The sequence below is a fragment of the Curcuma longa genome, chromosome 15, assembly GCF_044706935.1.
Source record: "Curcuma longa cultivar G26 ecotype Majalengka, Jawa Barat chromosome 15, ITB_CL_G26_1.1, whole genome shotgun sequence".
NCBI classification, from domain to species: Eukaryota; Viridiplantae; Streptophyta; class Magnoliopsida; order Zingiberales; family Zingiberaceae; genus Curcuma; species Curcuma longa.
In genome coordinates, this window is record NC_133875.1 from 9,715,182 (window position 1) to 9,741,497 (window position 26,316).

At 37.7% G+C, this 26,316-nt stretch overlaps 2 protein-coding genes across 2 annotated transcripts in view; both read right to left on the reverse strand.

Annotated features, from left to right (window-relative positions):
• LOC141846627 (uncharacterized) overlaps positions 1-17,371 on the reverse strand; it is a 32,999-nt gene extending 15,628 nt beyond the window's left edge. The window contains exons 1-3 of the mRNA XM_074734665.1: positions 17,356-17,371; positions 16,436-16,695; positions 16,271-16,353 (exon numbers count right to left, since the gene is read on the reverse strand). Of these exons, the coding sequence (XP_074590766.1) occupies positions 16,271-16,353; positions 16,436-16,607 (255 nt within the window). The 5' untranslated portion in view covers positions 16,608-16,695; positions 17,356-17,371. The remainder of the gene's footprint in view (positions 1-16,270; positions 16,354-16,435; positions 16,696-17,355) is intronic.
• Positions 17,372-22,495: 5,124 nt separating this feature from the next.
• On the reverse strand, positions 22,496-23,056 carry LOC141845960 (uncharacterized). The gene has a single exon (XM_074733948.1). It carries the CDS (start codon positions 23,054-23,056, stop codon positions 22,496-22,498), a length of 561 nt encoding a protein of 186 aa, XP_074590049.1.
• Between the last annotated feature and the right edge of the window lie 3,260 nt (positions 23,057-26,316).

A 26,316-nucleotide genomic window follows, 5' to 3' on the forward strand; every position in this document is an offset into this window, starting at 1 on the left:
TGACGAAGGGTAAATAGCCAGACGTAGAGAGAAGAAAAAAGAAATCTATTACCAGTAATATGATCAGTGGCCCCAGAATCAAGAACCCAAGGATCCGAAGAGCGAGATATGCCAGTAAAGGAATTACCAGCATGTGCAACGACAGCATGGGAATCAAAAGTCTGTCGATCCACATACCATATCATAAAGTCGTCATAGAAAGGCGGTGGGGTCGGATCAGATGGAAACTTAGACTCTGTAACAGGTGGCAACTGTGAAGTAGAAGTTGAAGAAGCGACAGAACTCTGAACAATCTGAGCAGCACGGGGAGGTCAACCATGTAGACTCTAACATTTATCAATCGTGTATCCTAGTCGGTGGCAATGATCACACTAAGGGCGTCCTTTGCCACCCTTACGAGGTGGAGGTTTGTTGTTGTTTCAATAGACCAAAACTGATGATTCAACATGACTGAAAGGAGGCAACGTCAAGACTTTAGCAAGGACACGAAGGAAAGTCGCCCAGGTACTGTCCATGGTAGCCTCAATAGGGCTACCCAAGATCTGATCACGAACATGAGAATAATCTGTGGGTAAACCATATAAAGTCAAAGACATAAAAAATTTCTTCCGATTTTCAAGTTCTACAACAGGAGTGGCCGCAAGTGGAAGTAGTTCATTAAAGTCACAAAGAAGGCTAAACACCGAACCCAGATAAGTTGATATAGAATCCTTAATCTGATGGACACTGAGAATGATCATAAGATCTCCACAAACTTGATAAAATCATCAAGAAGTATTTGTAAAAAGTTGTTGAGCCTGTGTCCAAACAACTTTGCATGTCTTGTGAGTGCTGAAGACATCTCTAACAGATGAATGGATGGTGGCTCGGATAATACAACATAGCTTAGCATCAACCTTTTTCCACAGAGGACGATCGGCAACTTGAATATCCTTTTCGGTTTGAGTGAGATATGTCTCATAACCCTGTCCAACAAACCAAAGTTCAATGTGAGAGTTCCAAGAGGAATAATTCTTACCATCTAATAGCTCATAAGAGAGCGGTGCAGTGATGTAATTGATAAAAATTGAAATATCCGACTTCGGAGTACTGGAGGTAGTCATGAAGAGAGAAAGTTGACGGCTTCAGGAACCGACACCGAAGAGGAATCACGCTGTGGAAGACGACTAAGCACGCAGGAGAAATTGCGTTGCACAACAGCCGGCACTATGGAAGAAGGGAACGCGGCTGGTGTTGGAGGTAGCTAGGGTTTTTTTTTCGTGCCCTTTGCCCTGTTTCTCCTCCGAAGGATGACCGTCGACGCTGGAACAGGGGAAGAGGCTTGATAGCAAATCAGGAAATGCTACTGGCGGTTGGCGCTGGAACAGGGGAAGAGGCTTGATCGCGAATAAGCTTCGCGCTCGACTTCAGGCTCTTTAGGAACTCCGACGCCTGGTACAGGGCCTCCGCCACGGATCCAAGTGGGCTTGCTCCGGAAACAAGCGACGTCGTGGCTCCGGAGAAGTGGCACATCGCTTGCTAGGAAATCGTCGTGGCTCAGGGAAGAAGATACCGCGATCTGGAGGGTGGCGCCACGATCCAAAGGAGGGTGGCGCCGTGATCCGGAGGAGGCAGCGTTGTGGCTCCGGAGAAGAAGTGAAGCCAGAGAAGAAGCAACTCTGAGATCCGATGCGGCGAGCAGAGGGAGAGGAGCTTACCGGTCAAACTGTCGGAGAGAAATCCCGAGGCCATCATGTGTCGAAGACGTCGATCGACCGGATTGAATGGCGGGAGTGCGTGCTGAAGAACACGGATCCGACGAGGAGCGCGTCGGGCTCGCGGTCGGATTGTAGCGCGAGAAGCACGCACACGACGGAGGAAAGAGAAACCCTAAAAACTTAATCCCACTCTGATACCATGTAAAAATAATACAATGGATTTCTTATTTTATTACAAAAAATAAGCCCTTATTTATACACAAATATAAGGACCTATTCTAGGAGAATTATTCTATAAAAAATATATTTATCCCTAAATATTCTAACATAATCGATAAAAAGTTTGGATAGTCATACTCTAAGACGAGGGAGCAATCAAAGATGTGGAGACATGAGAGAGTGAAAGATTATATTAGTGAAAACTAATCTTGGAGAGGGTGTTTACACAAGTGAAGAGGAGGGATCTAGTGCAAGTGAAGGGGTTGCTTCACACAAAAGCAATAATGAAGTCAACTCATTGATGAACTTTTCAATACTATTGTTAATTTATCTGATTCTTTAAATAGTGATAAGGACAAAAACATGAAGCTTAAGAAGGAATTAAAGTCATTAGAAGCCTAAATTAATTCACCATCATCACCTTATATAGAAGCACATTTTTTTGATCAATCTCAAAACTCAAATTGAAATAAAAAATCTAAAATCACAAATAGATTATTTGAAAAAGGCTCTGGAAAAATTCTCCCATGGTACAAAGTATTTAGATATCATTATTGGGAATCAATGGCAATTATAGTAAGGTCACACTAGGATAAGCCCCCTTACTTCATAACTAGAAGTCAACCCAAAATTAAGAACAATTAGTATGGACCTTCTAGGAATGTAATAAAAAAGGGCCAAGAAAAACAGAAGGAAATGGATCCCAAAGAAATACCTACTAAACACAATTAGACCCAAATCCCTTCTCACTCAAGACTAGGTTAGGGTGCACCAATAAGTGAGGAAGATTGGTGAATTCACCCAGTGAGTTGACACATCAACTAGGGTTGATCCGTACTCATACTAAATGAATAATTCATGTATGTTTGTAATTGAATAAGATGGACAATTAGGGATTAATATGTTACTCATACTATTGGGTTATCTATACTAGGTATGTCATGTATATATGTCATACAATATATTTAGCGTGTCTATATATATGTGAAATTATAGTAAAATATATGCTACTTCAACCTCTTAGATGATTCCATATGTTACTACAATATCCACCATCCCTTTTCCTTTTACACTTGATAGGAGACTACTACTCGGATATCATATGAATGGTATCTAGAAATAAGTTCTAGCTCACATGTTGAACTGTGCATGAGACTTATTTTAGCCTAAGGTTTTACCAATGCATTGAGCACCTCTTTGCAATTGCTTTCATCATAGTTAGTGAACATGCTCAAGATAGTTCAACAGTTACACGAGTAAACACTAAGTTAGATCCTTGAGTGTCCAAGTCGGTTTATGGAGTTATTCAACACCTTTAATATAGTGCCTCCAACCTAAATGCAATCACCTCCAATTGAAGCTATATGACAGGACACACCCCACTATTGTCAACCTAAAGATTGTTCATTCTTGCTACTAAATATGAATTATTGTGTTTAATGTAGTAGTGTATCCAATTGTTGAGTTCTTAAAATATTATTGTGAGAATGAATATACATGTTATGTAAATGTTGGTGCAGTCATGCCATGAGTGGTGACCTTGGATTTGATACGTGTTTGAGTATGCATGGACTGACACGCCCAGTGCATTGAAGGTATGTGGAGATTGGAGAGGATTACATGAGACAACTGAAAGACAACAGGAAATATTGAGGTGGTATTGAAGCAACTCTGAAGGATAACTTGACGAGGCTAAATTGATAGCTCGATGGCTCAAGGTCCATAAAGATGAGAGAAGGATAGCATGGAGCATCTAAAAGGATGTAGGGCAAGCGGCATTGATGGCAGTGTTAATGACAGCTGCTAGAAACACTATATAGGTGAAGCATAAAGGATGACTTGTGGAACAAATCGGGAGCATAGTGTATCCGAGGGACAATTAACCTAAGGGAAGATGGTGTGGGGCGAAGTCAAGCTGCAAAGATAAGACTTTGGTGGTGAACTATGAGAATTGAGTAATTTATACGTATGGGAGAAAGTAAAACTAAACTTGGGTTCTAATCCACTAGAATTAAATCAGTTGATGGAAGAGCAATCGATTGTTTGGTCCACTCGGGCTGAGGAGCATTTTTGTTTGTGGCTCAATAGACTATGTAAAGACTATCGACTAATATTGAGATATAGTTGAGATGCTACAGTAAGAAAGCAAGGAGTCATTGATTTGACTATAATAGTCAATGACCTAAGAGCTACTATAGAGACAGTCGATTGATGTAGGAATCTAGTCGATTCAAGTAATCATTAGCAAACTCGACCAAAGGCGATCAAATAAGGTAGTCAACTCTAGCAGTCAACTAATCAATGACGAATCAGCTCAACAAGTGAAGATGAAGAAGAGCAGCTGAAAGCTATAAATAAGGGGCTTGATAGAGACTTAAAGCTCAACAAAATAGTAATTGGTTAGATCCTATTAAAAGTCACTCCCTTGTATTTCTAGCCTCTTTGTAATCTCTTGCATGTTGATCTTGTAAGAGGTTTCTCCACATCCGATAATTGACTAAAAAAGCAAAAGATAGTGGCTTTCTGGAAGTAATCCATCAATGGATCATAGGCTATGGAGTAGAAGCTTTAGGTGCAGCCAAACCACATCAACACCTTATTAGCAATTGCAAGTGTTTGCATTTGTGTTTATATTCATTTAACAGCACTAACTTATTGACCTTGCTAAGCTGATAGCAAAACTAGTTTCGAAATCACATTTGCAAGTACAATCACTATTCACCCACTTCTAGTTCATTTAGTCATATCAACTTACCAATTCCAACAAGTGGTATTAGAACCTAGTGACTTCAAAAGGCTTAACTGTCAATCAATCAACAAAGAAATAGCTAAGATAGCAAACAATGCTACATCATATCATGAAGATTTTAGTTCTTAAAAAAGAATGAAGGCTTTGTTCTAAATGGATTTCACAATGGTATTCATTATGAAGAGTGATCATGAAAAGCCTAGAGATAGAGAATAAAAAAAGGGTCATGGCAAAAGATTGGTCAACACTATAAATCAAGATTTATGAAACAAACAAGATTTTTGATTCACTAATCTCAGTGGTGCCCAATAATATCTTGGATAAAATTGAGAACTGTGAATACGCAAGAGGTCTTTAAAGGAAGATAGTGGACAATCATACGAATCCTGCGAAGGAAGTCCATGAATGGGAAACTCAAGTCCTAGAAGAGAAAAGTAAAGGGGAAGTAAAGGGAATTGAACAAAAAAATTGAAGTTCCACAAGATGAAGAAGGAATTCGAAGTCCAAGAACTGAAGAATTCAATAAGGACACTAGAACTTCTTTATTAGATGGGTAAGTAGGGAATCATCCACCTCTTTAAGGTGTAAAGATGAGTCTAATCAAGTTGAAGATGTAAGCTTCTAAGGACCTTCAAGTCCATTAACCCAAGTTAAGAAGGAGCACATTGTGTACTTTGGTTGCTATCAAAAGGGGCATTATAAAACAAATGTTCATATATCAAGAAAGAGGTAAAATAAATCTCTTAAATTCAGTAAATTGAATTTTCTATTAATCCAAGTTGTAGAAATATGAAAGAAAAACCACATTGTCTGTTTCACATGATGGGAGAGAGGCCATTACCATACCAAATGCCTGAAGAAGAAAGCGATAAAGAAGAAAAAGCGAAAGGAGTGGAAGAAATCTGCAAACTTAAGGGGGAGCTCCAAAAGTAAAGGAGAAGGCAACTCCAAATTTAAATGTCAATTCAAATGTTATTTCTTCTATGCATAGCCATAACAATTATGTGTATTTAGCTATGCAAAATTATGGCTTCAAGTATCATTATAAAAATATGGTTAGAATTCATGATAATTATAGAACATTCATGATAGAACTATTTTGCTTAATATTAGAAATGTAGATGGGAACCTAAACAAGCAACCCAAGGAGGATACATATATGCCTAGAAATAGAAATGCTCACAGGATTGTCTAAGGGGCACATGACAATTCTATGATTATAAAACTACAATTAAAAATTCAAGATTTGAGAACAACGCTTCAAAACTTGAGGACATGGAAAAACCCCATGAATGAATTACAAATAGGTCTAAGGGTTTAGACTGTAGACCCGTTGTCATCGCTAGAGGGAGTGAATAGCGAGTTTCATTTTTCGTCAATTGTGTGCTCGTCTACAATCATTAGCGTAGCAAAAAAAAATAGAAAGGTAAAAACACAACAAAAAATTATAACTCACACAACACATGAATTTTACGTGGTTTAAAATTTATAGGTTTCTACTCCACATCTAAGAGTCCTATCACAATCACCACTATCTTTCTCCTTGTCGAAAACCTTTGAGAGGCAGAGAAACCACTTATAAAGTTTGTTCTTACAAGAAATACAAGTAAGAATACAAATGATACAATAACAATAATGCAGTTAAATAAATTTTACAAAGGCTTAATCGCTTGATTGTTATAGAGTCACTTTAGAATACTTTCTGCGACCTGCAGTAACACTCTCTCTGGAATCACCCTAAATGAATCTCCAAAAGTCTCTTTTTCTCTAAGACAAACAACACACAATTTTTTATCTTCATCACTATCAGTCGACTATTTGCACACCATCAGCCAATTGTTGTGCTTGATATGGTCGATATCATCAGAAATAACAAGTCCTTATCTTCAGAATCCTCATTAACCACTTTCTGAAATAACCATCAGTCGATTGTCAACTGTTTATAGTCCATCAATCGACTGTGCCATATAAAGTCATCTTCCCAAGCTGACTTCTGAACGTTCTGTTCATTCTTGGATAACATCAATCGACTACAGTAGTCAACTCAATTTTTCAATGATGATTTTATCATCTCTAGTTGACTACAGTAGTCTATTCAAAATCTTTCCATTCAATTTTAGACTAAAAACATTGTTCATGCCAAAACTAATGTTCATACTGTAACTACTATTCATAGTGTTAAAAAAACTATTCACACTAAATTTTCTCATGTTTGGAGATCGTTCTAATCAACATATTAAAATTTCACAGGGACAATGCGTAGCTCAAATAATCTTTGAAAAGATTATTACACCAGACATATATATGAGTTACCAATGCTATCTGAAACAGAACGAGGAACTGGTGATTTTGGTTCTACCTCTGATGAGAAGTCAGTTTTATCTCAGCAATTATCTGAAGACAAAAAGAGCAAATAAGTTATTTCGGTTTTTGTACAAGAATCTTCCTCAGTGTCAGTTTCCTCCAATGATTGTCAATGATGTTGCTTAAATGTACTTGCTTAGTGGTAAGGGCTTTTATGATATGAAAGGCTTGCATATGTGACGAAAAGTATGAAAATTACAATGAAGCAAAACCTTTTTCCTTTTTTACTTAAGAATTCAAAAAATGTGTGTACGAAAGATATTATATAAGTGAGTCTTTAAAGTGGAAAGTCACACAAGGGATGCAGAGACCTTTATCATTTGCATATTCTAGGCCTCCTCAAGCCAAGGCATCACTTTCACTGATTATTAAAAGAAAGGTACATGCAACTACATTTAAGAAATTCATGGTTGAGATGGAGAAATCAATTGGTAGTATAAGCATACTTCAAAAGTGTTCATAAATAATTTCAAAATGAAGGCATTCGAAGACATCTTAGAATGTACAAATTGGTAAAGCATGCAGTTAAGCACGTGATAGCACAAAGATTTTGTTGAAGGCAATTTGAGCTATTTAGCAATGAAAACTAGAGTAGAGTTACTCAGGTCAATATCAGCTATCTTGTGAATAGATATCATCATTAATGATATTAGAGATGAAACACCAATTTAGTATGCTTGGGAGTCGTTGTGACTAGTTTGATTTGATGGATTGTGAATGTGATGCATATGTTTTACCAGCTACCTTGTGAATGGAGATCACCATTAATAGTAGTCCTTGTGGCTATTCTGATTTGACAGATTCAGAATGTGATGCATATATTTTAATTCCTAGTTGTCACAGGACTAAGCTTGATCCAAAGTGATGAAAAAATTGTTTGAAGACTATACCAAGTATGTGGAAGTATATCATTATGCTATTCAGCAACCACAGGATCATTATTAACTGAGATCTGCATTTTGAGGAATCCTCTTTTTTTTGTTGTTAAAGAGGGAATGGCAAGACAACCAATGATGAAAATAGTCAAATACAAGGTTTAAAATCTTAAAAATCTTAAGCTAGCACAGGAATTTCAATCTTTTACTAAAATGATATTGTTTTCATACGCGTCAATGTATGATATCAATTGTGAATTGGAGGTGAAGAGATAAAGTAAATAAGGGCAGTCTGGTACATGAAACTCCCGTTAATGCAAGGTCGCAAAAAAAACATCAAACCACATAGTCTATTGATGTGCATAGGATATATATTTATTTCTTACACTTTATTCGCACATCTTTATGTTTTTCATGCTATATCATATGTATGTTACACCCATATCTGTGCATTTGGCATCGTATTCTCTATTTCCTGCTTCGGAGGACTGCTTGTGTGTTTGTATGTTTCAGGACGGAAAACGGAGCAAAACAGGCGAAACGGAGCACATAATGAAGATAAGGCAAGACAGGGTCGTGCCTCACAGGCACGGCCGTGCCTATCATCCTCCATGGGCAGTGTTTACATAGCACGGGCATGCCTCCAACCAGAGAACCAACAAGCTCTGGCCGTGCCACACAGACACGCTCGTGCCTCTCTCCTGCAGCAGCCAAGACATGGCCGTGTGCTTGTGCTAGGATAGTAATTAATTCCACGATCCATGTGGATTCGATATCTTTTATTACTTGACGACATTCCGTATACTTGCGGAGAGCTTATCATCTATTATACGCAGCATTACCCTGCATTGCAAGAGGTTATTTCCGTGACTCGAATTCGTGACCTCTAGTTCATATGGCAACAACTTTACCAAAGTTCTCCTTCCTAAAGAGAAAATCAATAAAGAAGGAAAAAAAGTCTCATCTAAAATGGTACAGTTTTGACATTACGTTATATGCACTTCAGCAAGAAAGGTGGAATCCGCCACTCTAACGGCCCCACACGATCGGCCCCACGACCATCTATGAGGAGGTAAATCAGGAAGCTGCAGTTGGCCACTACGGGGGAGGGCATTGTCTCGACTTCGTCGAGATTCAACCCTTGCCCACTTCAACAAGTCTGCCCCGTCATAACCAACTCAACTATGCCCCGGGGGCGATGTTATATGCACAAACTAATAAAAATATAGCATTATTTCTATTCATCTTGATGTCCAAGTGTCAACATGACACAATAATCATCAATATGATTAGCATGTCAAACAATATAGAGTTTTAGTAATTTATCAAAACTATATGTTTCAATTGTGTCACCTAACATGAAATGAAATTCAATCATGGTAAAATACATCCAAGAATTTGAGTATCAACTTTTTGTATCCATCAAATAAAGATATTTTAAGCAATAATGATGGGGAGATAGCTCTTAACAATGGAAGAAGAGACACCAATCAAGGTGGAGAACTACATAAGGTGGAAATAGATCCTTAATTAGTTTAAGGAAGACCATTGAGGAAGAATTGAACGTCAAACAAGTAAAAGGACTACTAATCACGCACTCTTAGAGCTTCAATTGATATGGATGGGTAACCATATACATTCAGAGTAACCAAAGTGATGTAATTAATTAGAAAAAATGAAACTTAAAAGGAAATTAAAAAAGAATGAAACATGGAATTGGGCATTATTACCCAAAGAAAGATGGATAATTAAGATGCAAATAAGTGTTCAAGGTTAACAAAAAGATTGGACGGCCAAGTTGATAGATACAAAGCAAGTTGTTATTTAAATTTTTCACGAATGGAGAGTGTTGACTTCTATAGAGTTTAGATTTCTACACCAATTGTAAAAATATTTAAAGTTTAATATGTACCTAGGTTTATTACTATGCTAAATGTTGAGTTTAAACAAATGAATGTCAAAAACATATTTTTGCATTCAGATCATCAAATAGATGAAAGAAATGTAAAGTGATATGGAATTAACTGAGGTGGTAAGGTAGGATCAGGTCAAACATGAACCTCAGCAAACATGTCACACCGAGAAAGGAAATAGAATTATTATTAATCAAAAGTTAACTATTACATGAGAATCTTAACACTTTTACAAACTCAATTTTACGACAAATGAAACAACTAACTAAAATTACCAAGTTAGAGGAGCATTATCAAATTACACAATTAATTATCAAACAATTCAAAATTAATTTTTTTCCAAATCTATTTCACTCTCCCCCACCAAGTAGAGCTTGATTCTATCAAGTAGGGAGATCTAGATCTACAACACCTCGAGTAGGTATAAAATAGTGCACCTTTGTAAATGGGTCAATTAGTTGCACAATTTCTTCAAGTAACTCAGAGGCAAGATGTCGAAGTTTGTTCTTGGTTATCTAAGTATTATCCACTTCCATAATGCTAGTCGATTTAGGAAGTAATCAGTGTCGCAGACTGGAGTGCAAGAACTAGCATCATGGGTGCTTAACTTGTACATAAATCAACAAAAAAAAGGAAGGCTTGAATGTCCTTCAATAAGGCAGTAAGTGTATATCAACATAATTTTTTATTACTAAATGTGCAATCTTATGATACCAACATGAGGCACCCAAATAAGCTCAATAAAACACCCAACTAACTCAGATGAATGAGAAGTGAGAGGTAAAGAAACTTTTTGACCCACACAAGACTTCAAATGCACTTCAACGAGTGGATCAATTTGCCACTACTCATAAATTAAAATATCGAGTCGTGTCATTTAAAAATGACGATATTTACCATCTGGCACGGGATTGGCACCATGAGGCCACAACCTCGCGACCTCCACGAGGGGCGCGAACTAGAGGGTGTCACACCCCCGTGACATCCTTTTGTAGGGGCATAAGAGCGGTCCCCCCCCCTCTCCGCGCGCTTGCCGTCGCAACCTCTAGGAGTTGCGGCGGAGATGCCCGCGTAATGCAAAAAAAAAAAAAAAAACTTAAGGTAATAATTAAACGTTAATAATTTCAATCAACTTCTAACTAAAAATAGGATAATATAAATAGGCTTAATCAAAACCTAATGAAGTTATCCCATTAATTTAATATATATTTTTTATTTTAATTCTGAAAATATATAATAAAATTTTTATTTATTTATCATATGGGAGCGCTGCATTCTCGTATCTTTTCTTTTTAAATTTTTTATTTTTTATATTTTTTATTTTTTTATATTTAGATTACATTTTGTATTTTTTATTAATATATTTATATTTAAAAAATATCAAAACCATATCGGCACGACATTATATGGTACCGAAACTCCGATACTGCTCGAAATTTTAAACCATGTCACTACTAAAATAAAGTCAAGGTTGAAGGTTGTACTAATATCTTCCAAGGTATATATGGAATGGACACTAGCATTAAAAGTTCAGTGTGTTACCTAGTTGCCTTAGTCGTGTGACATAGGTGACAATATAATACCATCTGACCAACATCTTATCGCAATGAGAGTGTCAATCCAAAAACAATGGGATGGTCGCATATTTCCTAGTGTCCCACTAGACCACCTGAGTGCATTTTGAAAATAAGAAAGTCTCAATGTGCTCTAGCAAAGGAATTTGACCAACATAGTATATTTTGCACTTAGCTTCCTTGTAGACAGTAGATAATGTTAATGTCCAAGGACCTAGATGAGAGCACTAAACTCTTTATCATAGAACAATAACATTGTCAAATTTTATTTTTTTCGATAAGAAGGCAATCAAAGGGCTTCTTGACTTAGGATCCATCATACTACTACTTAAGACACGTCATATGATACCTTAAGATTTAGAAAGGTCACGATATCTAACAACGACTTTAGTTATTCCTCATTAAAAGGTAACATAGGTGGATTTAGACTAATAGAACACTCCCTTCTTAAGGGAGATGGGGTCACAAAGCCATGGAAAATTTAAGCTTCCTAAAGGGCATGGAGTTCAAGCCAATGCTTAATTATCTTAATCTTCTCTATGTCTATTGAAATGCTTTTTACAAAAATTGTAAATCCAACACTCCCTTTAAGGTCACGATATCTAACAGCAACTTTAGTTATTCCTCATTAAAAGGTAACATAGGTGGATTTAGACTAATGGAACACTCCCTTCTTAATGGAGATGGGGTCACAAAGCCATGAAAATTTTAAGATTCCTAAAGGGCATGAAGTTCAAGACAATGCTTAATTATCTTAATCTTCTCTATGTCTATTGAAATGCTTTTTACAAAAATTGTAAATCCAAAAAAAAAATGTTGGGTTGTGAGATCTTCAAATTCAAAACCAACTTTTCGATTGTAAAGGTCTCTAAAACAAGGCAAATGTGTCTTAGGTTCATTACCCATATAAAAGTACTAAGGGTGTTTTAAATGGCAGGACCAACCACTCAAACAATACATTGTGTCTAAAATGTGATTTTCCACTCTCACCCATACTTGTCAAGTCTAGGTACGGGTGATTTATTAATGACAATACTATCAGTGTGTTTTCTTCAAAACCTATCCTTTGTATATGTTAATAAGGCAGGAGCAATAAAGCACTCAAATCTCCCTAATAAAAACTTAATGTAAGAGTTTTTTGACTTGCTTAATTTGGTAGGGCAAGAGTCGAATTGTATACATGTGGAAGTTTAATACGCAACTATTTAAGAGTTACATCTTGTAGCTCTTTTTGAATCTTCTCGACTTTTGGAGAGAGGTTCTACGTTACTAAGGCTATTATTGCCATCAACTTCTCACCTTCTGTCTCAAATTAGGATTGAGTAAGATGAAGGTTAGCTTATATTTATTCGGAGATTAGGTATAGCCTTAAGGTCATTTAGGTTGGTGGGGCACAACTTAACATTTCTCCCATTGTGATTGAAGAAATCAGTGTCACTAACGGACAAATTACAAAGCGAAGACAAACCAAGGATAATATGGATGACGCTCACAGGTGTAACATTGTGTTATATTTCATCAATATATAAGCTCATCTCAATAGAGACCCACCATCGTCAAGTAATGGGACCTTATGAAGATTTTGGGCGTAATTAAGGTGTGTCTTAGATTTTAAAGACAACTTGTCTGGACATAATACGAATGATGCTCATGGGTGTAACATTGTGCTATATTTCATCAATATATAAGTTCATCTCAATACAGACCCACCATCGTCAAGTAATGGGACCTTATAAAGATTTGGGTGTAATTAAGGTGTGGCTTAAATTTTAAAGACAACTTGAGTGGACACTACATTCTTGTAGCTCCCACTTCACTACAATTTTATAAAATTTATTTCTACACTTTAGGTAAGTATAGAAGATGTTAATGGGTTTCCACATATTATCAATTGTGGGTGTTGATAGAAAGCAACACACTCCATGAAGTCCTACCGTTTGTTCCTCATTCATCAACTTCTAGATGTTATCTATGGGTTCATCCTCTTCATCACTACCCAAGGTTAGGTAGTAGCCTACTTTATCCTCTTCATCACTAACCTTGCTACAATAATTGTAGCATTATATACCAAAGTCAGGGTTCTCAATCTCAAAAGGCCTAATTCCTCAGTAGATGGCAGTTCCCAAGTGAATTGAACAGCTTATTTTCCAAATCACAGTAGCATGCCCTATAAGGAGGTGTGTTTCTACTTAAGGGGCTCGATGGTCAAAAGGTGGACTCAAGAATTGCTTAACCTCTACACCCTTATGGCAAGCTTCTTTTATTAAAGTCTAGACAACTTATCCCTAAATCTCAAGCCTAAGTTTATTAATGAAATAGATAAGGATTTCCTAGAGTCTAGTCTAGGATTACAATACATGTGCAAGTCCTCGAAATCACTTTAGTATTTTATTAAACTTAGGGATGGCTCTATAAGCTTAATCCACATGTTGTAATGTTAATTTTTTAAGTGCGTTGGAATGTCCTTCTCCATCAACTTTCACTTCATCTTTACCCAAATTATAATGGATTCAGCTCCTATTACGACGTAGTATCTTAAGCACTTTGTCGGTACTTCTTCGTTACTTCTTTTTTAATATGATAAATTTGATTTTTTGTAAATTGTGCATCTTTGTTTTGGCTCAAATTATCCCAATCAAAAGGTCTTTTGTTTTAGCAACCCAATTAAGGAATGCTTTTGGGTCCAACTACCCATTGAAATAAGGGGCTTCAAGTTTGGCCAACTGGATGGTACATGACTACTAAGCTTGAGTTGGGTGTGGGTTTCAAAAAGCAATCTACTTCTAGAGTGAAATAATGATCATGATGCATGTGTTGTCTAGATGAAGGTCATGTGGCTAATCTCTGCCAATTTATTGATTATACTCACCATATAGTCTTTAATCTATTCGGCTAACAACCTAACGCAACCCTTAATCTTTTTCATTCAAGTTTACGATCAACATTGACGTTTTCGTCTTATACCTACCATCAACCTCTTTAATAGTGGAATATTCTAACAAGCTAAATAAAGGAACAAGTAAAAGCCTAAACAAATTAGGTTACTATTTTTTTTTTTTTGAGAAGTAGGAATATATAGTATATGAGAAAATGATAAGTGGATTGGGATTAATTAATATAAAAAATTGAAATAAAAAATTCAATGAGGGAATAAAATTACTAAGTCGATGTAAGTGCTTAAACTCGAGGCCATTGAATAGTGATGCAGGAGTTGATAATCATTGTCAATCTCATGTTTGACATATCAATTAATGGTGTTGCAAGATTCATAGGCAAAGAGTAGGTGAGTTGCTGAGGGGGAAGTAATGTCATGCGTAGCTCACTTAGGTTGAGGCAACATCATGTGCAGCTCACTTAGGTGGAGGTAACATTGGGCCTAGTGCACCAAACTAAGGATGAAGCACTAGATGTAGTTTACGGAGGAGTCTTCAAAAGCAAAGGAGTTGTTGAAGTTGTCATGTGGGTATTGCACTACTGGTTGAACACCACTTTCAGTCTAATGTAAAGGGGAAAGTGGTGACAAGGAAAGGGGAGTGTATCAACGACAACAATTAGGCTAGCTCTTGTAAGCGCACCTACAATGAGTGAAAGGGAAAATGAAGGATAAGATCGAAGGGTGAGCGACATGTCTACCAGAGGTGCATACAAATTTAGGTGGAGAGGGCCACAAAAGGCATGGCAGAAGTGCACATCTATAGGCACATGCGCAGTGAGTTGGGGAAAAACAAGGGATTTCTTTATGGAATAAAAAGGGAAGCAACATCATAGCAATGACACGAGGTGGCATCGGTTGATAGAAGGCAGGCAAGAGTTAAACAATAGAGAAACAAAGAGAGGAGGTATAGAACCAAACCAAATTTTGACTCAAATACCAATGATATAGCATCAAAAAAAAACATGAGCCTCATGAGGAGAATCTCACATAGAGAAACAAAATAAAATTCTTATTAATAAAAAAAAATTATTAAAATCTAGACACTTTTATAGAATTGGTTTTATGATAAACTAGGAAACAACTAAATAAATTAAGAAATATAATAATCATTGTTAATTAACTACCAACTTAGAGTGGTAATCTACATAAAGTAGTAACTAGGGTGGTAATTCAAAATAATCAAAATCACACCATTTGATACCAATTGTAGGCTACTTAGATGGTTTTCTAGTGACAAAAGTTTGTCCATGATAAGGGTACCGCTTTCTCATATGTTACTTCAGAGTAATTGTTATAAAATAAAAATCCAAAATAAAATGGTTACCAGCAACTCGATATTGGAGGTTGTATAAGGCTTTCTTGGTGCTTCTTAGGAATAGTCCATCTTCATGTTGTAAAAGGGACTACTCAGAAAGGAAAAAAAAAGGAAGAAAGAAATGTAAAGGCTACTCTTGAGAACTTTTTTGCAGTTTTGCAAGGAAACGTCCCTTTTCTAAGCTCTTGATTCTCAACTTTGTAAGTTAGGTGGTTTTTGCCTTTACATTTTTTTCAGACATTGTTGTTATAGAATATGCACCTAAACTTGTACTATTTTGAATTGTTTGAATATTAAATTCTTCTTCTTCTCCCATGGATGCAGTCACATATTGTTGTGAACTAGGCAAATTTATCGTTTTAAGTGTAGCTTGATTGAACATATTTTTCTCAATTTATATAATGTCTCGAGTTTTACAGGGACAATCAAATAATCTTTTTGCCTAAGTTTTAAGATTTTCTTTCAAGACTATTTTTCCACTTTGAAACACACAATAATTAATTCAATCAGTAGTAGTTGTCAACTCCAATCCATATATCCCAAAGCTATGCACTTCATTTTACCTAAATGGCCATGTATTATCGTTGGAGAAGGAAATGCTAAATTATTCACGAAAGGGAAATTCTTACAGATTTCTCATAACGAGTCCTCTCCTCGGTTGTACAGATCTCGGAGGTGCACATCAGACGATGCTCGTTTTTCCATTGTATATCTAGACAAAAGTATTCAACCGTCGAAGTCAATGGGCACCGCGATCACAAGGGAAATGGATACGGCCTAAGGATGTAACTCACCTAAGAGCTGAAAAGCAGCAAAAGGGAGGACGCTGGCGGCGGGCTGGAGAAGGAACGACGCCAACGCCACAATCCGCGATCTGATGGCCCGCGGGGCAGGGAGAGTCACCAAAGCCGCCACCAGTGCCTCGGCGACCACCACGCCCGTCAAGATCACCCACTGCAATCCCATCACCTTCTCGTCTCTGTTCTCGATAAGCCTAAAGGAATAGTTTCCACCAAATGGAATACCTTGCTTGGTGGCCAAGGATTTGGCTGATCTGCCCCACGGGAAGAATTAATTATTCAGCTTCCTACCTACGTTTTTAATAATGATAATAATTTCTTAATTAATAAAATTTGGACGATTCTAGAACAATTTGCCACGTTGACGAGTGATGACACGTCGCACCCCATAATTTAAAAAAATAAATAAATAAATCTAAGTTAGTCTACTAAATGAATTTTACTTAGTTAATTCCTTCAAAAAAAATAGATATACACAATAGATATGTCATCGTATACATTTTAATTTGTTATTTTTTTTTTAGAATTAGAGCAATGATCAAGTTCACATTTGAATTTCTTACTTAAAAAATAACAATGTTGTGCTAACTTCTTGTTAGTTCATCAAAAATTGATATTTTATAATGATGTCCCAAAATGCATTATTTGTTTTAACTTCTTTTAGTTCATAATAAATGATATCTAACTTTAAAATGTTTGTTAAACACATCAAAAACAATCGCTCAAAGTATAATTATATTAATAATTTTATCTTTTTAATATTAAATAACCCATTTAAAATTAAGATAAAAAGATGGTTTAAAATCAAATTAAGAAATATCTAACTTAACCCCTCCCTCAACACTAATTTCCGAACTGATTTCCAAAATTCCAAACGGGAAAATTTAAACAGAAGGATCTTGTCAATTACTCACAGACTCTATGAGCTGCTTTCAAAGACAGAAATTTTATTTATCCCAAACTCTCTACAAGACTTGAACTCAGTGAAATGGGCAGATAGGTATTGCCTTCGATGCCTGTTACACTTGATTACATAGTCCTTATATAGCGGGAGAGGAGCATGAGTACTCCGACATCATCCCGTGATTACAACTCAGTCTATCGAATAAAGCAAAAGACAGACTATAGGTAGGTACAGCGCACTACCTTACTTAAGGGCTAAGTAATTCACATAGTGAGACACGTGTCTTCTATTATTCGGAAAGTAGATTCCCAAATATATGTCGGGTCCACCACTTCCACCTTTAGTCATCATGGCCAGGCCAGAGAATCGATTCGGTAGGTGGATCGTCAATGTCAAGGTTTGCAAAATCCAGCTCCAATAATTGCAGTGGAGTGAGTTCTGACTCAACATCCTCATCTGAATAGCTTTGGAGTGTAGTGAATTGATGGCTTTGTATCTCCGCGTAACTTTGAAGCTGCCTTATGTAATCTGAGAGAAGATCCTCCCAATACCAACAATGACATTTATTGGTGGCGCATCGGTAAAAGCGCCTTCCAGGATTTCGGCTTGTATTGGATGTTAGCAGCACAGCATCCTGGTAACATGCACACTGAAGAACAGGTTTACCAATGTCAGTAAAATTTACCTGATAAGTGCTTCCCTTGAGTGCTTTGGAGATGCATAAAGAAAGCCTTAATTCTGCTTCTTCCGTAGTCTTCTGAAAGACCTCAGATGCTGCTTTCACCAAGGACTGAATAGCAGGACTTTGAACTTTGTGAACCAGAATAACCTGAATTAATTTGGATAACTCATTGATGACTTAGGGTTTTTACGAATTAAATTGATTCAATTTTGGACTTTTACATTGAAAATAATTATTTATTGAATAAATTTGACTTTAATTGTTCTATATTGCATTATTTAAGGATTGATATAATTTTTGTAATTTAATGGTGAATTTTGGCATTAATTTGATTTTTATTGATTTTAGGGCTAAATCGGACCCAACTCGAGCTAAACCGTGGTCAACTCAAGTCAAAAGTACCAAACCGATCAAGCCAACACGGAGGACATGACTCAGATCGAGCCCGATCAAAATTCCAGAATTTTTCGCAAACCCTAAAGCCCTAGATCAAGTCAGATCATCAAAAGCAAAACGGACGGCCAGGATTTTTTGATCAATCGGAGGCTATTTAAACGCAACTTAGGGAGGAAAATCTTTGGCACTGTTCTTCGTTCCCCGCCGCGCGCTACTCTGCCCTGCGACGTACCAGACGGCGGCCCTCCTTATTCCCAAACCTGTTCCATTGAGTTCCTTGATCCACGAAGAGTACGAAGCCGGCGAATTGGGTGTTTTCCGGCAGCTGGAGTTGAGCGACGGAGAGGATTTCTACTCCGGTCACAGCCTCTGTTTTTCCGCGTGTTCCGACCATCACAGCAAAATCCGACTTCGCGTGTCCTTCGAGGGGTTCTCCTAGGACCGAGAAGCTTCCCTCTACCACCATCAATCTGACCGGAGCAAGAAGAACACAGAAAATCCAGTTTGCACCTTAAAACTCGCTGCGCGGCAATCTGTTCTTGGCTGGGAAGGGTTTTTCCGGCTGATTTCGTGTTGCTGGCAACGGGTAACCCACAGGACGACCGATCTCGAGCTCAACTTGGATGCAAAGGCTGATTGACAACCAGCTTAAGAGGATTTGAAGGAAGAAACGGAAAAAGGATTAACTTTTGGTTTTAGTGTTTTCTGATACTGTCTGATACTGTCTAATACTGATCGTTTCTGCATTTTCGATTTTGAAACTTCTGATTCAAGTTGTAGTTAACGAATTTACCTATCTTTGAATGCATTTCATGTAGTTAATGCAGGTTTAGTTGTTTGAATTCAATCTATTGATTAGCCTCAATTCCTTGCATTACAACTGCTGAATTCTTGTCACTGTGCACTCCCTTGGCACTGTTCCGTGCCAAGCAAATTCCATTTTATCAGGTTTAGGTTAGCTAGGATTGAAGGTTTGTTTACACATTAGGATTTAGTTATCTCGGCCACTCACAGTTCCCTTGAATTGTTTGCATTTGCTTGCATCAATCGCATTAACATCCGAGAAGATTGCATTTAGGGTTAAGTTCCAATTTAAACAATTAAGGTTTAAGGTTTAGATAGGAGTTAAAATTGCATCTTAGGTTTATCCAGTATTTTGGTTTAACAGCTCATCATTAGGTTATTAAATTGCAATTTTCGTTTATTTTTCTGACTTAAATTTACATTTCAATTAAAATCCCAAAACCCCCATTTTCTATTAAAAAACCCAAAAAAATACGACACCTAAGCTAAAGTTAAGCAATTATCCACTAGTCCTTGGAAAAATACGACTCGAGGCCCCTATACTACGGTTGTTTGAATTAACTACGGGTTTTCGATTAATTTATAAATTCTAATTTGGAGCCCTATCGTGACACCCAGTTTAGGGCTGATCACTCATCCGCTAAGATGTTATTCTTGCCATTAATATGTTCGAAGGTTATTTTGATTCCTATGCCAGAAATATAATCAGAGAGGGTCAACCATCTAACTCTTGATGGTTTGTGATCTGCACTTTTCTCATAGAATCTGACAATAGCATGACTGTCTGTCCTGATCACAAGTTCTTGTTTGTCCAGGTAATAGATTTTGAACTTTTCCAGACTAAAGATGACCGCCTGGATCTCAGCATCAATAGTGCTTTTAACAGGATTGAATCTGCCACTGGCGTAAGCGCCAACTTTCTGAGTAGATCTTGGATCCCCTTTGTTCATTTTCTACTTGCAAATTCCACCCCAACCTTCCATACACCAATCAGTTTCTAGTATAATAACAGCATTGGGAGGAGGAATTTCTAGCTCAGGGAGGTTCTGAACCATTTCTTTGACTTTCTGCACAATCTTCCAATCTTGGTTATTCATTCGCCTTTCTCCCTTTCCTGATGTTTTGGAATATAAAGGACCCAAAATTTTTCCCAAGTTAGGGATATATGCTCTTGCATAATTAAGAATACCAAGCCACCTTCGGAGGGATCGTATTTCTGTCAGAGTTCCCTCATTGGTGCTAAGGATTTTCTGAACAATATGAGGTTGCAGTTTTATTCTGGATTCTCCAATTGTTGCCCCAAGAAAATCAATTTGAGAAACCCCAATTTTCATTTTGGTAGGGCTGAGAACTAGACCGTTCTTTTCACAGATGGAAATGAAAATACTCAGATGTTTCTTATGAGATTCAGAATCATTAGAGAATATTAAAATATCATCTATGTATACTGCAATGTATTCTTCTGTACCTCTAAAGTATACATCCATCTTCCTCTAGAAAACTGCAGGTGCAATCTTTAAGCCAAATGGCATGACTAGCCATTCATATAATCCATCAATTGCCCAAAATGCAGTCCATGAGATCGATTCTTTATCCATAGCAACCTGATGAAATCCACTTTTCAAATCAAATTTTGAATAAATTTTTGCATGACTTATCTTGGCTATGATGGTATTGATTCCAGGCAAGGAGTACTGGTCTTTTTCCGTGTTGTCATTCAATCTTTTGTAATTGAACACCAGTCTTTCTTTTCCTTTCTTTTCTTCCCCCGTTACTGGATCAACTTCTGTGCCTGATTCCACCATAATTGCAGTAGTTCTATGTTTACTGTTTGAAGGATGAATTACCTTCATGTCTAGTAACTTTCGCACATGTCTAGCCATGGTCTCCTTTAGCTTTGGAGTCACATGTTTTAAGGGCATGTCCTCAATAATCAAATCAGGGTTTTTAATCAGTATTTTACATTTTACCTGATTTAAGGACCAATGTTTTAGAGGCTCTTCCCCTATAAATCCCAGCCTTTTTAATCTTTCCAGCTCCTTAAGATCAATGAAGTCTTCATTAATGAATCCCTGATTAGGAATTGAAGCACAAATATCATAGTATTCTGTTAATTCCAAATCTAATTCATCAATAAGATTCACCTGATGAGCCTCAGGGGATGCTTCTATAGTAGTGACTAACTTATAAAAAGTTACCTCACCCTTTTCAATGCGTAAGCCCCCATCCATAGCTCGTATGAAATTCATACCAATAATGGAATTCAAACCTTTAGATAAGGTTAGCATAATATATGTCCTGGGTAGTCTGAAATATTGTCCCCCAACCCAAAGCTTCCCTTCTCTCAATATTTCTTGGACTTTGGTTGCTCCGTTCACTCCTTGTATCATGGTGTCAGTTAGGGAGGGCTGCCGGAACTCCTTTGGAACTATTTCTCCATTGCAGACACAGATTGCTGCTCCAGTATCTAAAATAGCATTCATAGGCAATCTTCTCCCTTCAATTTCTAAGTCCACCTTGATATTTAATAAATTATTCCTGGGCTGAATAGCAGAAATAGTTATTTCATCATAACTTAATACGGGAAGAGTAATTTGTGACCTTAAAGAAGCAATCTCTGCTTTATCAACATCCGCCAAATTCTTCAGAAGCTGAATCTCTTTGGCCATAGTAGCTATCTTTGCTTCCTGTTCTTTATTCAGAATTCCCAGTAATTCATTCTCCATCTTTAACTGTTCAATTTCTCGCTCCTCTTCTGATGGTGTTTCTTCTACAATCATTACCTGGGATTCTTCTAGTTCCATGATTCTTTTCTTTAATTCCGCATTTTCTGCAGCTAACTCCTGTTCTCTGGTACTGAGTCTCTTTAATACCTCAGATTGTCTTTCTGCAAGGCTTCTCCATTCATCTCTGTTTACAGGCCTACTTGTCTGAATTGGTCTCGGGATCTGCATCTGGGGTCTCCATTCAGATACACCAATTAAGTATTCATTTGGCTCTTCTTCAGTTGTTATCACCAAGACATCATACTGCTCCTTCTTGCGCATTTCTGGTATAGTAAATATCATCTCTCTAAAAGCTTCCGAGTCAAATGTGCAGTATTGATGAATTGGGTCGCTCATATGAGAAGGTGATGATGAAGATGATTCAGCATCTTCCGGAATCTGAGCATACAACCTGCTTTGTTCTTTTACTGCAGCTACACTAACCTTTGCCTCCTCAATCATTCTGAGATAGCTGAGCTGAGGAAAATACTCATTTAGCGAAGTCATCTCTTGTTTAGGTGCAGGTTCAGGTAGCAAGCTCTGCATGGATGTGGAGTCAAACCCCTGTTTCCCCTATCTCTCTTATCCAACTCAAACACTTCATAAATATCAAGTATAGCAATCTTCTCAATAATCATCTGAGCAATTCTATCATTGATGTTAATATGAATAACTTCATTTGAAATGTTAAAAACAATAACCTTGACTTCTCCTCTGTAGTCGCAGTCGATTACTCCTCCATTTATGAGAATTCCTTTTGCCGCAGCACTTGAGCGAGGAGCAATTCGCCCATACATTCCTTTTGGAATTTGCACACAAATCCCAGTGCGCAGTATTGCTTGAGTATGAGGAGGTATTTCTTGCTCTTCACAAATGCTCAAATCATATCCTGCAGCTCCGTTAGTTTTTCTTTCAGGTAACAGAGCAGAGGGATGTACCTTTTTAACATACAACCGATACCAATCCTCATCATGAAGCATGAGGACATCATAATCTTCTGTGATTTGGTGATTGTCTTCATTTTCTGAAATAGAGTAAATGTCAGAAATATCTGATTCATCCATCCCCACTGAGACGACATCAAAACCCTCATCCAGTTCCAGGGATTCAACATGGCAACCCTATGCATCAGCTTCTTCGAGTTCTTGCACTCAGATGCGCAGTGCCCTTCTTCTCCAGAAGCATAACACCGACAATTCTTTTTTCTGAGGGCCAAGTGTTTTTGTTTTGCTATCCGAACATGGGACTTATGAGGTTTACCTTTATATGTTGTGGTTTTCCTTGCCCCAAATCTCTTTCCTGTATGCCTGCTGTATACTCCATGCACAGGTGTTTTGCCACAAAAATTCATCTTCTTCAACTGACTTTGAAACAAGGCCTCCTGGCACATTTCCTTTAAATAATGTTTAGTAAATGCAATACGGGCAGTAACTCCTATAGTGTTAGTGGGATATTTTTCCTTAAAGGCCTTTTCTATTCTGTCACCCAAAGGTCTTGGTAATTTGGTAAAGAATTCCGCAGAAAGTTCTTCATTAGCCCAAGCTCTCCCACTTTTAGAAGTTAAATGAAAGTAATCAAACATGTACCTGTAGACGGCAGTATCCGTCATTTCTGTACATACTAATGACTTCAATGTTTTGTAAGCAGCATCTTGCTCACTTGTAGTTCTTACCTGAGGATTTTCTAGGAAGAAAATTAATCTTATCTGGTTTAGGATATTTTGCGTACCATCGGCTCCTAGTGCCTGAGCCTTCATTGATTCATATTCATTTGTAAACTTCATCCTCCAGGTCATAAAAATCTTCTTCTCTGATTCTCCCAACAAGTTCTCCACATACAAAATTTTATCTTCCCCATTTTCAAAGGATTTATCAAAGAGATGCAGCAACACTGAGCTCTCCCATCTGTCAAACACTTTAGTGTCAAAATCATATGACATTACAAAAATAGAGCCCTTGCCTGAATTTGCAGCTGGTAATTGAAACCACTCTGAGCTATTTTCCCATCTTCTTGGTCTTCTTGTTTGTAGTGGAGGTAAATCAGGAGTTCCTCCCATCCATCCAGCTGCTGCCTCTGTTGGGGCATACCCTGGAATATTCATTTCCACATCTGTGGGGGGGGGGGGGGGGGGGGGGGGGGGGTTATAGCGACTAATTGCAGACTCATTTGTTGATAGAACCTTTTCAATTCTTTGTAGCTCAGGGTAGTTATCTTCACAAGTCTGAACTAAATACCGACTTCTAATGGTCGAAGCTTCCTCCTCAGAGTCAGCCTCATAATCTTCTAACTGCAAATTGGTCAGAAATTCAGAAATAATTAATTCTGAGTCAAAGTTATTACCCACCATGAATGCCTTCTTCTACAGCTGCTAAAGCTGGGTAATCATCATCCTGATCATCTGGTATAATGATAACATTAACCAGGCTACTATGTTCGTCATTAGGGTCATCCCATCCTATTGGTACCATAGGGATATCAGGTATTAGTGGCATAGAATAGTCCACTAAGTAGTCAAATCTGCTACTAGGTTCTCCCAAAGGAGCCCAAATATGTTCAGGTGGAGGGAGAAGTTCTTCTTCAAGGATAATATTGACCATATAAACTTCATCATCAGTTTCATCATCATGCTGGTTGCATGCAGGAGCTTTAGAGGTTGATGCAGCTTGATAATCACTAAACCGGAGGGATGTGCTTCCATCATAGTGAGAATTGGTGATCAAAGATGTAGGTAGCATAGGCACAACGACCGAAGATGGTCGAAGGTTCCAATTTCCTTCCTGATGTTGTTTTGCAGGATATTTTGCAGCATTAATTGCCCTTACCCCCTTTGATCGAAGGTATTCTGCTACCTTGTCAACCTTGAAGGCAAATCCAACATTTGGTGTATTGGATAGTCTTGCAGTTATACTTCTAGTGATTAAAAGGTTTGCCTCAGCGCCCTCCCAAGTGTCGTAACCCTTCGTCTTTATAGAAATTTGAATATGTCTAAAGAAATCCTTGATTGTTAGCATGATATCTGGCATAACATAAATAAGTTAATTTCCTTCTGCCAGATCCACTTCCATGGCCGCAATGATACTTCGGTCATTACTCCCCCATCGAGTGTCCCTGAAAACCACCAAAGCAAGTGTTCCACCATAACGTCTATGTAAAATTTGAAATCTCACCTGAAGAATTCCAAGGTGAATATATTCAATCTCCGCTTGAGACAATCTTTCAAACGAATCTTCCGCAATAAAGGTCCTATCCTGCTGATCAGAACCAATAATAAGCATCCTCTCTTCTGATCGATAATGATACACCCTATGGTGTATACTATCTCGCCTCGTCATGTACAGGACTTCAGCTGGCACCGTCCTTGCACGTTCTTGCATAGATCTCCTGAGATCAGTCTCAGGATCCATTAGTAGGGCCAGAGTGTGCTCTCTGGGTTGTCTTCCTACCATTTGCCTTCCGATGTTAATTATCTGTCTACCAACACGCTGAGCTTCATACCGGGCATGTGCAGCTCGCCGGTAGTCATGTATCTGATCTTCCACCAAAGGAGTTCCAGGACCTCCGCTAGCACTTGTAGTTTCGGTGTTTGTGATAGCAGGTAAATGGGTTCGCCTGGTATTCATGATGATATTTTCTTTAATAAATCAAATGGATTGCGGAATACCTTAATCTTACCCTTGTCCTGGGTTCTGAAAGCTGTTCCTCCTAAATGAAGTTTATCAAGCTTTGTTATAATATCAGATAAATCAGGGGCAGCAGTTCCCTCGGATTCCTTGAACTTTTATTTTCAGAAAATTTACTTCTTCTCGCAGAACTTCAACTTTTGAATTAATTTTAAGGACAGAGTATAGGATAGTATTAAGCTGCCTTGAAACAGAAACAATACCTGCAGTGTCTTTATCACTGAATCCAACACCAATACTATCCCAACCTTGAGATGTAGCTTGAATAGCTTCTTTGTAGAGCTCAGTTGTCCTTATGTTGGTCAGGCTCATCTAATAAGCAGCTTCTGGAGTTGGTGGATTAAGGATTCCACCTTATCAACTTTCTCTGCCAATTCAAGAGTTAGCAACTCAGTTTGTTTTTCAATAGAATTTAGGTTGCTCACTGATTTTTAACACAAGCTCCTCCATGTCTTGTTTTGAAAGAGGTCTACGGTTTAGATAATCCCTCCGAAGATTATTGATCTCCTTTTCAAGGTCAGATTGTTTCTTGAGAGTTTTCTTTAAATCTTCCCTCTGAAGCTTTATAACTTCAAATAAGTCGTGAATTGCCTTTAGGTGCTTCTCCTGCTCTTGAAGCTGTGACCTAAGATTAAGAGTATGCA